Source organism: Biomphalaria glabrata, chromosome 12 (genome assembly GCF_947242115.1).
Source record: "Biomphalaria glabrata chromosome 12, xgBioGlab47.1, whole genome shotgun sequence".
Taxonomy (NCBI): domain Eukaryota; kingdom Metazoa; phylum Mollusca; class Gastropoda; family Planorbidae; genus Biomphalaria; species Biomphalaria glabrata.
The window spans coordinates 24325102-24341062 of NC_074722.1; the positions used below are offsets into that span (position 1 = coordinate 24325102).

General features: G+C 33.4%; 1 protein-coding gene across 2 annotated transcripts in view; it reads left to right on the forward strand.

The window, feature by feature from the left end:
* LOC106061345 (nucleoredoxin-like) overlaps positions 1-10549 on the forward strand; it is a 72656-nt gene extending 62107 nt beyond the window's left edge. For both annotated transcript variants that reach the window (XM_013219440.2, XM_013219439.2), the window contains 5 exons: positions 465-669; positions 1375-1463; positions 2447-2537; positions 3113-3222; positions 7649-10549. In XM_013219440.2, the coding sequence (XP_013074894.2) occupies positions 465-669; positions 1375-1463; positions 2447-2537; positions 3113-3222; positions 7649-7879 (726 nt within the window). In that variant the 3' untranslated portion in view covers positions 7880-10549. The remainder of the gene's footprint in view (positions 1-464; positions 670-1374; positions 1464-2446; positions 2538-3112; positions 3223-7648) is intronic.
* Positions 10550-15961: the final 5412 nt, after the last annotated feature.

Consider the following 15961-nt stretch of genomic DNA (forward strand, 5'->3'; position numbering starts at 1 on the left):
CTTTGTTTCACTTTATTTTAACCTTTTACCAATTAATGATTAGATTGTTTCCCCTGTCTCTCCCTTCATGTTTTTCTTCTAGTAGAATTAAAATATCAGGCCAATATAGTGTGAACTTTTAGCTTAGTAAAACATGAGACAGTTTTAGGATATTAACTCTACCAGGGATATGTTTAAATTGACATTTTGTTAATATATTCTTACAATTATATTCCCAAAAACTTGTCAAAGACAGGTCAAGATTATCAGGTAGTTACCTAATATGACAATCATATGTTGATTTTATTGGAGGCAACTTGACATCATTGTAAGGATATGGTATATATATATTAAAATTGTCAAGGACTTGTAGACATTGCCAAGAACGTAATGGGACATTTAACACTAGCTATAGAGTCTACATAATGAGATGCATGTTTTGCAATCTTGTAAAGTAAGGAAACTTTTTTTTTTATCTTACCCAGTGTCTGCCTTGTCGGTACTTTGATCCAGAACTAATCCGTGCCTACCAGCTCCTTCGAGCTCGAGGTGAGCGCTTCCAGATTGTGTTTGTCTCAGCTGACCGCTCAGAGGAGGCCTTTCAGCGCCATGTGGCTGGCATGCCCTGGTTGACCATTCCCTATGAGGATCCAAGAAATCAAGCTGTGAAGAAATATCTTGGGGTTGATGGTGACTATTTCTTTTTTTCTTTCTTCTAGTTTCTTCAACTTTGTCTAATTGAAAATACAATTATTTTTTTTTATTTCTCCTTTCTCCCTACCTCCTCTACATTCTCTCTTTAAAAGGTTAGCGTTGTTACTTCTATCCCATAATGCTATTTAGCTCCTGTCAAATGTATCACCATCTCTTTTTCTTTTTTAGTTTACATTTTTCATAATTCTAAAGAAGTAAATATATCCCAAATGTGTAACTTACATTTGTTTTTGATAGTTGTTAAGTGTGAATGGTGTAAAGTGAAATAGAAATATGGAATTAGACATGTTCCTAGTTGAATTGCTATTGAAGCAAAACAAATAAATTAATTAATTTAAAAAAAAATACTTTTCAATATTCTTCACACCAAGTTTCTTCTAATATTTGGGAAAAAAAGACATTAACAAGAACTTCATTTTAGTTTTACACACACACAAAATACCTAGTTTTTGTTTAATATGCTTCTGATATAAAATCTGTAGTGGAATATCTAGAGGAACAAATTGTTTTTTTTTTAATTTTTCTGACTAGGTGTGAAGTGTTTCATTCATTGAAACATCTAAAAGAAGTTAGCGGAAAAACTAATAACAAAGCAATACCATACAGTGCATGTTGTTAGGCAAACATTTCTCAATCAGACATCTTCTCATTTCTGTACTTCAATGCTCAATATCTCTGCAGGTATTCCCATGCTAGTGATTGTGGATGACAAGGGTAACATGATTACAATGAATGGCAGACAAGCTTTAACTGAAGACCCTCAATGTAAGGTCAGTGGACAGGAGTTGTTTTTTTTTAACTTCTCTAAGTCTTTTTAACTTCTCTAAGTCTTGGTCCTGAAACATTTGCATAGAAGTAGGGAAGTAAAAAGGTTGGGGGTCATTTCAGGATTTGTAAGGTCAAATTTGTATCCTACTCTGTGGTGGCTCAAAAATAATTCTTTTTTTAAAAAGCCCCACATACTTCTTTCTACATTCTATCTATTGGAGAATGTTTCTTTTTCTGAACATGGTACGAGCGGATGAAAAAGTTTTGTTTTGTTTTTCTATAACCCTCTGATAGTTTAATGCTTGGATTAAGTAAATTATCTCATTTCACTGTTGTATCTTTCACACATTCCATCCAAAAGATCCAATTAGCTTCCTTCATAAATTTAGTCAACCATTAGCTCCCATCATATATAATAATAGTTATAGCTTTTATATAGCGCTACTTTCATGATTATAGCATGCTCAGAGCGCTATGGTCAAATCTCATTTGTGGATCAGTGGGGAGGAGGGGGTATCTGGGAAAAGGTTTTTCATGCTGCCTTTAGGTTCAGTAAACATAACTCTGCTCAAGTCGGGTGTCGAACCTCAAGCCCTCTTCATGGGTAGGCACATTCAAGCGTACTTAGCCTCTCAACCACGCTTCCCACATTGGTAGCAATAATTAATGTAAATTTCAACATCATTTGGTTTCTTAAAATTTAATTATAGGTTTATAATGGATTACTTAGTAATTTGCTCAAGATACACAAAATTCAAATTGTAACATTAACAAAGGTGATATATCAATCATTTATATTTATTTTAAACAGCATTTGATCCAGTTTTAGTAATTTTTTCTGAAGTTTTTAGTCCATAACAGAATATTGTTTTCTATGTATCGTCTCAAAACTAAGGGAAAGTTTGACAAATTATTCCTTTCTATCTGTTCCTAAATGACATTATCTTTCTTTCTAAATGAAAGTATCTCTTTGGTTCTATTTCAGGAGTTTCCATGGCATCCCAGACCTATTGAAGAACTAACTCCTTTGTCATCCTTACATTTGAATGAGAATATGTGTGTCATTTATTTTACAGGTGAGATACCAAGCACTCTGCGTTTTATTGGACCATAATGTACTTTATGTAGTATAAAATAAATTGGATTTTTAATATGGTTCATATCATCAGGTAAAGTGTGACCCAAAAGAATAATTGTGATTTTGCAAAAATAAAAAGAATAGTAAGACATTTTCTTAAGCATAATTTAGACATTATTATTATCTACATTTTTGGGCTCCCAAATACCTTTTGTATCATCTCTAATTGAAGTATATGTTACAATAATTTGAAAGTATGGTACATCAGATTCTATATATAATATTCTTTTTAAATTCTAGTATTTTTGCTGCGTATAACTGTAGTACAACAATGTCCCTTTGTAGGTTAGTCTGCTAAACTATAAATTATTGAAACAAATATGTGTGTTAACTGATTTATTATTGAGTCCTTTTAGTTTGTTTGACATAAGTCAGGTGTGTCATGAACTGAAGCTTGTGTGCTGTGAATGTGTGGTTAAGGACATACTTTCTGTACATAAATCTACCTGACTTATTGTTTCTTTGTCAGCTTTTTAATGAGGCTTTTTTTTCTTGTGTTTTGTTTTGTTTTAGATGGTACAGAAGCTGGGCTTAAACAAGGGAGACTAGTTCTCACTGAAGCTGCTACCAAAGAAGCTGAGAAAGGGGAGGAAAGAGATCTATTCTTCTTTCTAGCAGGAGAGGTAAGATTTCCTTTTTACCTGACATTTGGCTTCTGAAAATGTTAAAAAGTTACAAATCAGCTATTGGTTCTTCCCCTTTATCTTACTTTTACTCATAAGGTTGTATCTTAATGGTTGTTTTAAAGCAATAAAATGTAACTCCTGATATTTTTATAGGGCCACTGTGTATCCTTTTTCCCAGCTGCTAATCAGGTTGATGGGCATTGTGTTGCTTTCCAAAAATAGATTGTCGAGAAATTTTTTTTTAATAATGCCAGATAGTTGTTGGGTGGTCACAATAGCTCTATTCTTTAGTGAATTCTGTTTGGAACTAATGAAAATAACAATTTTTTGATAGATTTAGATTTTTAATTTTGGTTCTAAGTTAAATTTTCATTTTCATAATCACCAGTTGTTGCACTTGTGAGTGTGCTTATTTATAAAAAAAAATTAACAGCCCTAGAAATCTAAAAATCTTAGCCTAGATTTCGCTAGCCCAAAAATGGGACCAACTTTAAAGTTACCTCATAGCTTAGATTTTTAAACTTATAGGAAAGGTTGTTTTTTTTCTGGTATTTGTATTCATACGTATTACAAAACTATTTTTAGACATTTTGTAAAAAATTCTCACCTGCCCATTCAGACAGCTTTAATTATTTGTCCTTTATTTTCCCATCTTTATTGGATAAATAAAATAGTCATTAAGTTGAAGGTCTTTTATCCAACAACATTTGCCAAAAAGATTTTAGTAGTCAGTTGTGTCTTACACATGAACCTCTCTAACATATAGAATTTGTTTAATAACAATTCTTAAGCAAATTATGTATAATGACAAGCAAATATTGAAAATAACAATATGTATTATTTAAGGTTATACCACTTGATGGCATTTTTAAAAGCTCATTTAATGTAAAAATAAAAAAAGAAGATGACATTCTTTTTATATAATGATATTTTAATTAATTACATGTCTACAAACCCTTCTGTTGATAGATTCAGTTTTTTAAAACTCTTTTTGATTAAGCCTCAGTGTGTCATAATTTAGTTGCAACTATTCTTTTTATTATTTTTAGCGGCCCCCGTAAGGGGAAAAAGCCGCTATTAGGTTTGTGCAAAATGTCCGTCTGTCCGTCTGTCACACTCAGATCTCGAAAACTAGAAGAGATATGAAAAATATTATTTCATCATTAAATCCGGCTTGAAAAGTTTAGGTGCAACGGCTACTTTTGGTTTTCTAAAAGCAAACCGTTTAATTTATAAAATTAATTATGCAAGCGATTTTTTCATAAAAATACACCAATTCTAAAACAATTACGTAAATGTAAGGGAGGCAATGTTACAATATGCTAACAAAGATGGACAATTTTTGTGTATTTTCAGTATCACTAAGTCAAATATATTTTTAAAATGTACAGGAAATGTTTACAACAAATACAAATAATAGTTAAAGACGTTTTTTCTGGTCAACTAGCTGCTAAAATTAAAAGAAAACATTTCTGTTTGTTTATAAAGGCTAATAATGCACTTTGTATGTAAATATCACGCACATTTTTTTAAATGGACTTTTTATGCAGCGATTTTCGTGCAGTAGCGTAACGTCGCAACATGATCAGGTGCTAAACCAATTCCTTAAACTTTTTTTAAAAATCAGATTTTATTTATTTTTTGTTTAGTGCCCCCATCCGAATAAAAGAAGCTTATTTTTGTGCGTTTTGTCTGTTGGTCGGTCTGTCCGTCACGATTAGATTTAAAAAACTAGAACTCTAAAAGCTATTGAAAATCTGATTTACCCTTTAATGTTCCTCCCATAACATCTCAATAGTTTTAAGTATCTAAAATTGATTGTTCCGGATTTTTTTGTGCAAAACTAATCAACGCCAACAAATGTTTGTTTGCTCTTCTAACTTATATTACATTCAATTTCCATGCTTAAACGTTGCAAAAACACATTATCAATAATATGTTGTTCCGTTTTTTATGTAAATAGCATATTAATGCTAAATCATAATCTCTATACTGACTTATATTTCATTAAGTGTAAAAATGTTCCGGATATTGTTTTATAAAACATGAATTATGCCTAATGATTGTTTGAAATCGCATAAGGCTTTTAAAAAAAGTAATTTACTAGAATTGATTACTGAAAATTACTTTTTAGACATTTAATTTTCTTGTAAAACATACCATAGAAGTTTTGTAATCGATAAAGAAAGTTCCGGATTTTGTTTCTTACAAATCGTCGCCAGAAATTTCCCAATTTATTTAAAAATCTACTAACGCCAAATAATTGTTTGAACTCCCTCTTCTAATTAATAAACAAATAATCTTCTCATTTACGAAATAATGTTTTTACGGATTTTTATGAAAAATATTTTAACTCACTACTCTCTTACAGTACATTTAACTTTCTACCTAAAACATTAAAAAATCTAATTATCGTTAATATTATGTTCCGATTTTTAAGGAAAACAGAATCCAAACACCAAAGTAAGGTATGAAAATCTCTCCACGTGGCTGTAGTACATCTAATTTTTATACGAGACCATCCAAAAAATTTAATTAACGGTATTACATTTATCTGAAATTCTCTTTTTCTTTTACTATTTATACAAACATCCGGAACAATCTATTATGTAAACTTTTCAATTGTGTTCATACCTAAAAATTATTGCGATGTTTTGAAACGTAAAATAAAGGTTAATCAATTTTTAATAACTTTTAGTTGTTTTTTTTATATCAAGATAACGGACAGACCGACTGACAGACAAAACGCAAAAACAATGTGGCTTTGATCATTTTTAAATAATATCTATTAGAACTCAGTGCACCAATGTCTATGAACCCTCGTTAAATATCTCGTGTAAATAAAGACATTTTTTTTTATGGTGCCGGTACTAGCCTATTGTGAGGTAATGGAATTTTTTTTCTTTGACGTCATATGAATGGACTCTTTAAATGTAATGTTAAAAGAACGCACTCGGTGCACCAATGTCTATTAACCCTCGAAAAAATTGCTTGTATTAATGAAAACATATTTTAGTCTAACTAAGCCGTGTGACGTAGTGTTTTTTTTTCCTTTGACGTCACATGGAATGAATTCTTTAAATGAAATGCTAAAAGAACGCACTCGGTGCACCAATGTCTATGAACACTCAAGAAATGGCTCGTGTTGATAAAGGTGATTTTTAGTCTAGCTAGGCCGTGTGACGTAGTGTTTTTTTTTCCTTTGACGTCATATGGAATGAATTCTTTAAATGAAATGCTTAAAGAACGCACTCGGTGCACCAAAGTCTATGAACACTCGATAAATGGTTCTTATAGATGAAGGCGATTTTTAGTCTAGCTAGGCCGTGTGACGTAGTGTTTTTTTTTTCCCTCTGACGTTATATGGAATTAATTCTTCAAATGAAATGAAAAAAGAACTCGGTATAGTAATGTTTATTAAGCCTCGTTATGTGACTCGCGTTTAAAAAAGGAATGATATCTTGATTTAGATCTAATCTAGATTTTTTAAACTAGATCTAGATTTTTATTACAGTATATCTAGATCTGGATTTATATTCTAATTAAAATTATTTTAGAGTCTAGATCTAGAATTTCTAGATCTAGTTTAGACTAAAATAGACTAGATTAAGATGTAGAATTTCAATTTCTAAACTTAAAGTGTAAAAAAAAAGTGTAGATTTTCATTTCCAAACGTTTTGATCAATATTGTAATGTTTTAATATACTAAAACTAATCTACTATTTTTTTCTTAAATTTAAATTTACGGCAAATGAATCTTTGAAACATTATTACTTTTGACCATCGGATGGCTGCCTGGTCGTGCGGTTTGCGCGCTGGACTGTCGTTCAGATTTATGGATGGCCCAGGGTTCAAACCCTGCCCGCTCCCATCCCCCGTCGTCCTGCGGGAGGTTTGGACTAGGAAGTAATTATCTTCAACTCTGAAGGAACATCCGAAACGTGTAAAACATTTTACATCAAAATTAAATCACCTCTTGAATATTATTTGCGAATATGCAGATCCGACAGGGATCCGACTTCGACGGGGGCCGCCTCTGAGTTTGTGTAACACAAACTCTCTTTGTAATCTTGTTATTTAGTAACTTTTTTTTCAAAATGTGCTCATTGGATGTTATAATAAAATCATTAAGAAAGAAATTTACTTATTATTAATAGCCTCAGTTTTCTTTTTTAAATTAATCACTGGAATAACATTTTTGAGGATTTTTTTTTAGTATTACCTCTTTTTTTGGTGATTAAATTTGTTGATGAGATCTGAAAGTTTTAGCACATTTGTCTGCTTCTTTTTTTCTTTTTTTACTGCAGATTACTTCTTGAAATGATATTTGTTGAATTAAGACTATTCCAGAAAAAATGAGATAGTTATAATTTTTTTTTTAAATTTTGTCTGACATTTTATCTGTTTGTATATTTATTCCCAGGATGAATTCTCAGATAATGTTCGTGATTTTGCTGACCTGGATGACACATGTCCACTTCTAGTCATCTTGGACAGCCCTGAGCAAAATGTCTATGTCTGCAATGAGGTCAAGGTCACATCTAAGACAGCCTCGGATTTCATTGACAAGTTCCTGCGAGGGGAGCTTACCCCCACTCCAATCCCTCCGCTCTGTGCCGAGGGAGATGGGAATGAAGCCGGCACTGTTTCTTAGTGCACTGTTTTACTCCCTGAGAACTAGATCTATAGGATCACTCTGAACACAGTGATACTTGTTTTTGTTTTGTTGTTTTCTTGCCAGTGAATCTTTTGTTAATAAGACAAGCTGAATGTTTCATTCAGAAGTGTATAATGTTGAAATGAGAAGTTATACATTGGTCATTCATAATGAATGGATATGGTAAATAATTATTGGTAATGAAACCAATTTGTAATTGAATCACTAACAAGGTCTGAAATCATTGTAATGCTGATTGTCCAGTTTAATTTTGTATGACAGGTTAGTTTAGAATTATTACAAAATACTACACATAGAAACAAAAAATAAAAAACATAATCTTGGCAACTGTTTTTTTAATCTTAAAAGTGCTGTTTCTTGTTTAACATTGTAAAAATAATCCCTGGGCAGAAAAATAATCTAGGGGAAACAATGCACTTAGCATGGAAAGTAAAGCCTTTAAATGTATCTAAATCAATAGAATATTTAGAAGAAATGTCAATGCCAATGATTGTCCATTAAGAATGAAGAAATAAATTAGTTTTATAAAAATAAAGTAAACAAATCAAAATCTTAATTTCCTGCTGGTTATTAAAGACAATATACAAAATAAGTATTTCTTCTGTCTACTAGTATATGTATCAATTGAAACAATTTGTTTTCTTACAAAAATCATGGCAACCCAAAAACAATTGTTTTCAAAAGTATTATGTCTATTGTGTAAATATTGGTCATATTTCCTGTGCCAAGTATTCAAATGAAGCTTTGCTGTTCATTAGCATATGTATGCTCATAATTACATCTCAAATAATAATACGCTTTTCTAATTCCATGTCAGTTTAAATGTCTTTTCTCTGTCTGATTATTCATTAATATTGTTGCAATAAATTCTTTGTGATTATTTAAATTATATGTATGACAATATTTAATTGAACATATTATTGTTTAATTTAAAATGAATGATAAGATACTAGCACTGGCCTATATGAAAGAATATACTACTGCAATAGTTAAGTGTTAAATTATGGCTCGTTCATCCTGATTGGTGCATTTTCATTTTTTACTGTGTAATATAATAATAATTAGGAGTTGTTGCGGTGAATCTCTGATTGCCATGTATGCCATGCATACATAATGATGCCAATTTCTATATCACTATGCTGGTTTCATTAATATGTCTTGAGAATTTAAATCATGTATTGTTACATGAGCATATAGAGCTTACAGGTCACTGTGAATAAAAGTTAATTGTTTCCTTCACTTTTTAAGAAATAAATTGATCAAAGAAAAAAAATATGTGGATATTTATTGAAAACATGTTTTTCTGCCAATGAAGATAGTTATAGTGGATTGTTTTTAATTTTTAAAACAGATCATCCATTGGACATAATTAGCTAATCAGTTTTTTGCATTAACCTGAAATTTTTAACAAAAATATTTTTGTCTGGTGTTACATAAGTATTTTAGTTTAAATAACAAAATGCTAAAAAAAAAAAGAATCTTTATATTAAGTTTTAAGTTATTCTTTTCCTAATGGTCGATTAACATAATTTTTTTGGCCATTTTTAAAAAGATCTACATGAACAGTATTACAAATGTCAATTTAGTCCATAAACTTTTACTCCCACCATAACAACCAGGACTGAAAATCAGTTCAAAGTATGTTTGTTTTACTCAAAAGTTTTAGACATATGTATGAATTCTGTCTGGATTTTTAATACTATTGATATCTCTTTGCGAAAATAAAATAACCAATTTGTTGATCATGTGCTGACTGCAAAATATTCTAAACAGAAAAAAAAAATCAACAGCATTTGTATATGTGAAGTGTCAACTCTCTATTTTGATGATAGATTCATATGTATTGGAATAGGAGACTTTTTTTTTTGTAAATTTGGTCACTAAAACATCATAGGTATTTGGTAGTTTCAACTTTAGAGACTTAGTGACAGTTTGTTGTGATTGTCAATTTGATGTATTCATTAATGAAAATGTAATGTTAATTTTTCTTTTTGTAAATAATTTATTGTTTGTTTTTATCTTCATATGCAATCAACTGTAAAAATCAAAATTGGATTTGTATGTTTTATACACAATCAAAAGTTTAATAAGTTGTTGTTGTTTATTATTATTATTGCTTAACATTTTAGAATTCATTGTGTTATAATTTAGTGCATCTATGACTGCAATTTAGTAGCTACCATACACAATCTTTTCAATGGAAATATTGCTACCTGGACTCTCAAACTGCATTACATACATTTGCTACATTAATATTATTAGTGAAAGTAAATGTGATTGGTCATTGCATGGGCCATTTGATACCTTAAAGATGGAAACAGGTAAAATTTACATCATCTGCCTCTTCGATCACCACCCCTCCGAAAAAAGTTTCCCACACTAGATGTAGGCAATAGTATAGTGTCTTTATAATAGGTTAATATTACTGTAGTATTGTTTTAAAGAGTTAAGAATACAATTTTGTTTCATTTATTACTATTATTGTACTATCTGGACATTTCTGTTTTTTTTTTTTTTTTGTTGTTTTTTAATAGTTAAAATTAATATAATGAAAAAGAAATTGACACATTGTTCAGTATAATGTTTCTTGGTGTAATTTCTGAATTAATCAAATAAATATTTTTGTTTCTTTGCAAAAACAAAATTGTGTAGTTAATTTATTTCTTCTATCTAGGACATTAAATACAGTTCTGTGGCATTTTACGTCTCGAGAGAGGATCTTTTCCCTTTGCAACTTCTTGTGTGACTAAAGAGGCCATTCGCAGGTTGGGCATATATAACCACCTGGCGCCGTTGCATTTTCACCCTTCTTTCTGCTTCTGTTGTGTATGACATCTGCAATCTGTGACCCTTCCTTTATGCTCTCTCTCCATGTGGATCTGTCCAGTACCACCTCTTCCCAGTTGCCAGTGTCGATTTTGAAGAGCTTCATGTCGCGTTTGCATACATCCGTATAACGTAAAAGTGGGCGACCAGCGGCTCTCCCGCCTTCTATTAGATCGCCATACAGGATGTCCTGTGGAAGTCGACCTTCTGGTATTCTACGAACGTGGCCAAGCCAGCCAAGGCGTCTGCTGCTGATAACAGAGCGGATGTCCTGGCACCCTGCTCTTTGTACCACTTCCTCATTGGTTATCTTATCTTGCCACCTTATTTTAAAGATCCGCCTTAGGCATCGGAGGTGGAAGACATTCAGCTTTTTTTCCTGCCATAGGTTGACCATGTTTCACTTCCGTACAGCAAGGTGCTCAACACACAGGTCCGGTAGACTAGGGCTTTAGTACTGCTAGTCAGCAATTGTTGTCCCACACTCTTTTCTGCAACCGTGACATGGTGCCCATTTCTATGGCTATCCTGTTGTTTATGTCTTTATCTAGTAGAGTGTTGTTGGATATGATGGAGCCAAGGTAACAAAAGTGATCAACAATTTCTAGCGGTTGTCCATTAATGCTTACTTGAGGTGCAGTGTTTGTGTTTTGGACAAGTATCTTAGTCTTGCTTTGATTGATGTTTAAGCCGAACTTCTGGCAAGCAGCAGATAGTTTGTCAACCAGGGACTGTATCTGAATATCCGAATCAGCCACAATGGCTGCATCATCAGCATACAGGAGTTCCCTGACGAGTAGCTTCCTAACCTTGGTTTTTGCCCGCGGCCTTGATACATTAAATAGTTTTCCAGAGGATCTTGTATGGAGAAACACACCTTCGTTTATGTCGTTGTACGCATAATGCAGTAGACAGGAGGAGAAGAATATGCCAAACAGAGTAGGTGCGAGCACACATCCCTGCTTGACACCACTGCAAACCTCAAAAGGTGCTGATTGGGCTCCATTGAATTTGACAGTACATTTAGTTTCCTCGTGAATACACTCAATGAACTTCAGTAGTTTGGGAGGGCAACCTATTTTCCTCAGGAGTTTGAAAAGGCCACTTCTGCTGACCATGTCAAAAGCTTTAGTCAGATCAACAAAAACGATGTAAAGGGGTCTGTCTCTCTCTGAATTTCTCTCTCTCATTAAATACAACTCAAAATCGGCCACCTACGCTAGGGGGTTCTTCAAAACTCAATTACAATTGCTTAATACTTGCTTAGTTACTCAAATAGGAACAATTACTACTTGATACACTTTAACTCCAACTATTGATGTCCATGGAAATATAAATAATACTTTAATATTCAATAAGCACACGATGACATCATCTTCAATAAATAGTAATACAAAACCATCAGTCCATCAACTTTAGGAAACATATGCATAACACCAGTCCAGGAAGCAACGTCCAACCTGGACCGGGAACAAGACCTCACTAACTTAACACACTCTCTCTTACATTGCTGCCTGGTCGTGCGGTTTGCGCGCTGGACTGTCGTTCAGATTTATCGATGGTCCAGAGTTCAAACCCTGCCGGCTCCCCCCCCCACCCCCTTCGTCCTGCGGGAGGTTTGGACTAAGAAGTAAACTATCTTCAACTCTGAAGGAACATCCGAAACATGTAAAACATTTTACAAACACTAAATAGCAACGAGGAATTATCCATTGTGACCAAGAAGTCATGGAAAGAGAACAATTTATCTACTATGTATATTCACCCGTCACTAAATAGCTGGGCCGGACTTAAGCATTGTGGGGCCCTATGCGAAACGGATTTCGAGGGGCTAAGTTTGGGTAGGGAAGCGGACAATAAGTGAAATTTAAGAGTTTGTATTAGAAAATAAATTCGTCAATGCATTTTATTCATTCTTTACTACGTACAGAATTATATTACAAGTCTTGCGTGTAGCAAAGTCATTATCATGATAATTATGTTTCCTACATAGATCACGCTCAATAGCAAGAATTACCAAATGTTTCAATCTATCTTTGAGAAGTGTTGACCTCATGTAATTCTTCATTAGTTTGAGGCGCGAGAAGCTTCTTTCACCAGATTACACAATTACGACTAATGCATAATGCCGTTTTTATTTTTCGCGCGTAGGATTGGCGTTTTCCATATTGAATTTTGTGTATATATTTCCGTATATTTTAAGGACTTTTTCAATTATTTTGTAATTTCGGGAGATTTCCAGGAGCTCCTGGTAAATCGACAGGAGGGCGCGGGAAATCTGTTTTAAATTAAAAAATGGGTTAATTTAAACACGTATACACCTAGAATTAGCGCGGATCCTATGAAAGTGCGGGTCCTATGAAATTGCGGGGCCCAATGCGGTCGCATAGGTTACAATGGCCTAAGGCCATCCCTGCAAAATAGCGGCGTATGCTACGCTATTTCTTTAAACTCAATTTCTTAAAAACTATCTTTGATACCATCTACTATCCAAATCAATAGCCATCTCAATTTCGATTAAAAAAACAACAAACTCTACAGTTGGTCTTTAATATCGCATCGGTAGGCTATGTGTAGCGTGGTGCACCATTTCTTTTCTTTCATATTCTTTGTAATTAAAAAGTTGCAGTTACGACTTTGAGCCATGAGTGGCGACTTACACCCCTCTGCAAAAAATCCCGCGGGTGCCCATGACTGCTACCCTTCTATAATAAAATGTTTTATTTCCTATAGTAATACAAGTCCCGTACAATGCAATTGCTCTCTATCAGGGGTGGGCAAATTACGGTACGCGGACACATGCGGCCCGCCGAAGTGTTTTATGCGGCCCGTGGACACCTAAAGAAATCAGGTGTGCCCACACATTACACAAATATAAAAATGCAAATGTATTAAAAATAAATAATTATAAATATCTTTAATTTATTAAAACTTTTGATTCTTATCATTTAATAATGAGTAGGCGAAAGAAACAATGTCTCTAAACGTCATTCTAATAAGTTTAAAGTAAACGAAGATTATTTTAAATGACAATAATTCGAAAAATTCAGTCAAAGACACAAGTTCACGCCAGTATTTATTCAATGATATGAAGAACTGTGTTGAAAGAGTTGGGTCGGCTTGTACAAGATGGCAAGGGTAACAACTGATGGTGCACGTGATTAGACTGAGAAAAAGTCTTTTTAGTAAAATAAAGACCATCAATTTCTCAACCATAAACTAATAAAGGGAAAGTTTACACAAAGCTGCATGTAATATCAAGTTAAAAGATCAAAGTTAAGAAATAAAAGTTTTGGCATAGGGCCGACCTTAGGCAAAGGCAAACTAGGCTCGTACAAGTCTTACTATGTTATCAAATTTAGAGAAGAAATAGCGAAACTAATCCTCAATGTTATTGTTGAAGTACACTAGGTTTTTAATAAATTGTAGCCTATACTTTTAGTTCGCAGTTAATTTTATTTTTTAATTTTTATTTGGTGCTACCAAATTCACTTTGCCTAGGGCCTCCGATTATCTAAGGCCGGCCCTGACTGGCTATTCCGAAAAGTAATTGAAGATTTGGAAACTAAACATTACGATGTTCGGTAACACAGTAGTATCCACTGGCCAAGCATTAGAATAATATGGAATCTTAATGTAGAAATTGTTAGGTTTCTTGAAGGACATTGACTGTGACTTTGCTACTAATATTTCTAATGAAGAATTGAAGACAGACTTCATGTTTATCATCGGAAGCACTGCAACATGTTGTTTGCATATGAAATGTATGTGCATCTTAATCTTTTCAAACAAAGCTATCTCATTTCTTGAGGCCAACAAGTGAAATCAGGGTTTCTCATTTTCATTGGTGAAAGGTGAAACTATTTCTAGTGAAATGGTTGAAAAGTACAAGACTTATTTGGATTCCTTGATTGTGAATCTGAAAGCAAATTTTAAGACGTCAAGAACTTGGAACCAATTTTCAATACCCTCAGCTTACCATCTAATGCAGAAGCGATTCAGCTCCAGATGAATTATACCTCCAAGCAAATTATGATCTGAGAAAGAAGTTCCGGCCACTTCTTTCGCGGGAGTTTTAAAAAAAAAATTTGCTGTTAAACTTTCACATTATTTGGAACCACGCCATTCAACTTTGAAAAAACCTTTTTTGTTTGAAAATTATCAGTTATATACTTTATATTAAGTACTACTATGCATTTGTGGTGAAATTTTGTGATCTACACAGACAATTACTACATAATATATATATATATATATATATATATATATATATATATATATATATATCATGGGCGTAGCCAGGATTTTGTTTAGGTGGGGGGGGGGGGCGTTGGGGGGGGGATTTTTTTTTTTATCCCGCCCCCCCCCCCCCCCGCGAAAAAAATATATTTATAAGTATGTGTGTGTGTGTGTATATAATCTTTATTACATTCTGACCCATCATTCTTTCGGAAGACGCTTATTGTGTCCTAGAATAGGTTCTTCCTGGAGTTAGTGGGAAAGTTTTAGACTTCCCGCCATTCCCAGCAATGGGGTCTGGGGGAGCGCTAGGAGCTATTGCACTATTTCTGATATTGAAAGCCAACAAAATACATATTCTGAGGTATCTACATTGCATTTTAATGCTATTAAAAAGTTTTATTTTAAAAACCTAATGTGCTATTCTTACTGACTCTGACCCTCCCGCGCCGCTCGGCGCATTTGCCGTCAAGCTGTTTCCACAAAAATCTGACACTGGTAATGTCTGAAGCCTCTTCCCACCTGCTCCAAGGACCTCCATGAATGTGTGGCGCCAAGTTGTACTAGGACGTCATCGCAACTCTTATTATGTGTCAACAGTGTCATTCATTTTGTCGGAGAACATGTCCCGCAAACCTCATGCGACGCTCTGTCACAATATTACTAACGGGTCGACTCCCAGTTCGGCATAGGATTTCCTTGATTTAGACCCGATCTCTATAACTGACTTCTAAAATCTGTCTTAGCCATCTTTGTAGAGCCACATTTAGTGTTTTTCAATTTCGGCAGATGACTATTCACTGCACTTTATTAATTGAGCCCCGCCACTGGAAGAAATATGTAACCTCTCTTGAATACGCTCTTGGAATTAAGTGATTATAGTTTGCTTTATATTTTATATCGAAAGGGAAGTTTTATCGTCAAAATCATCTGTTGGGTGTTTTAAATTAAAAAATCTCTTGAGTTTTGTTGTTTTTTTTTTAAATTCAAACC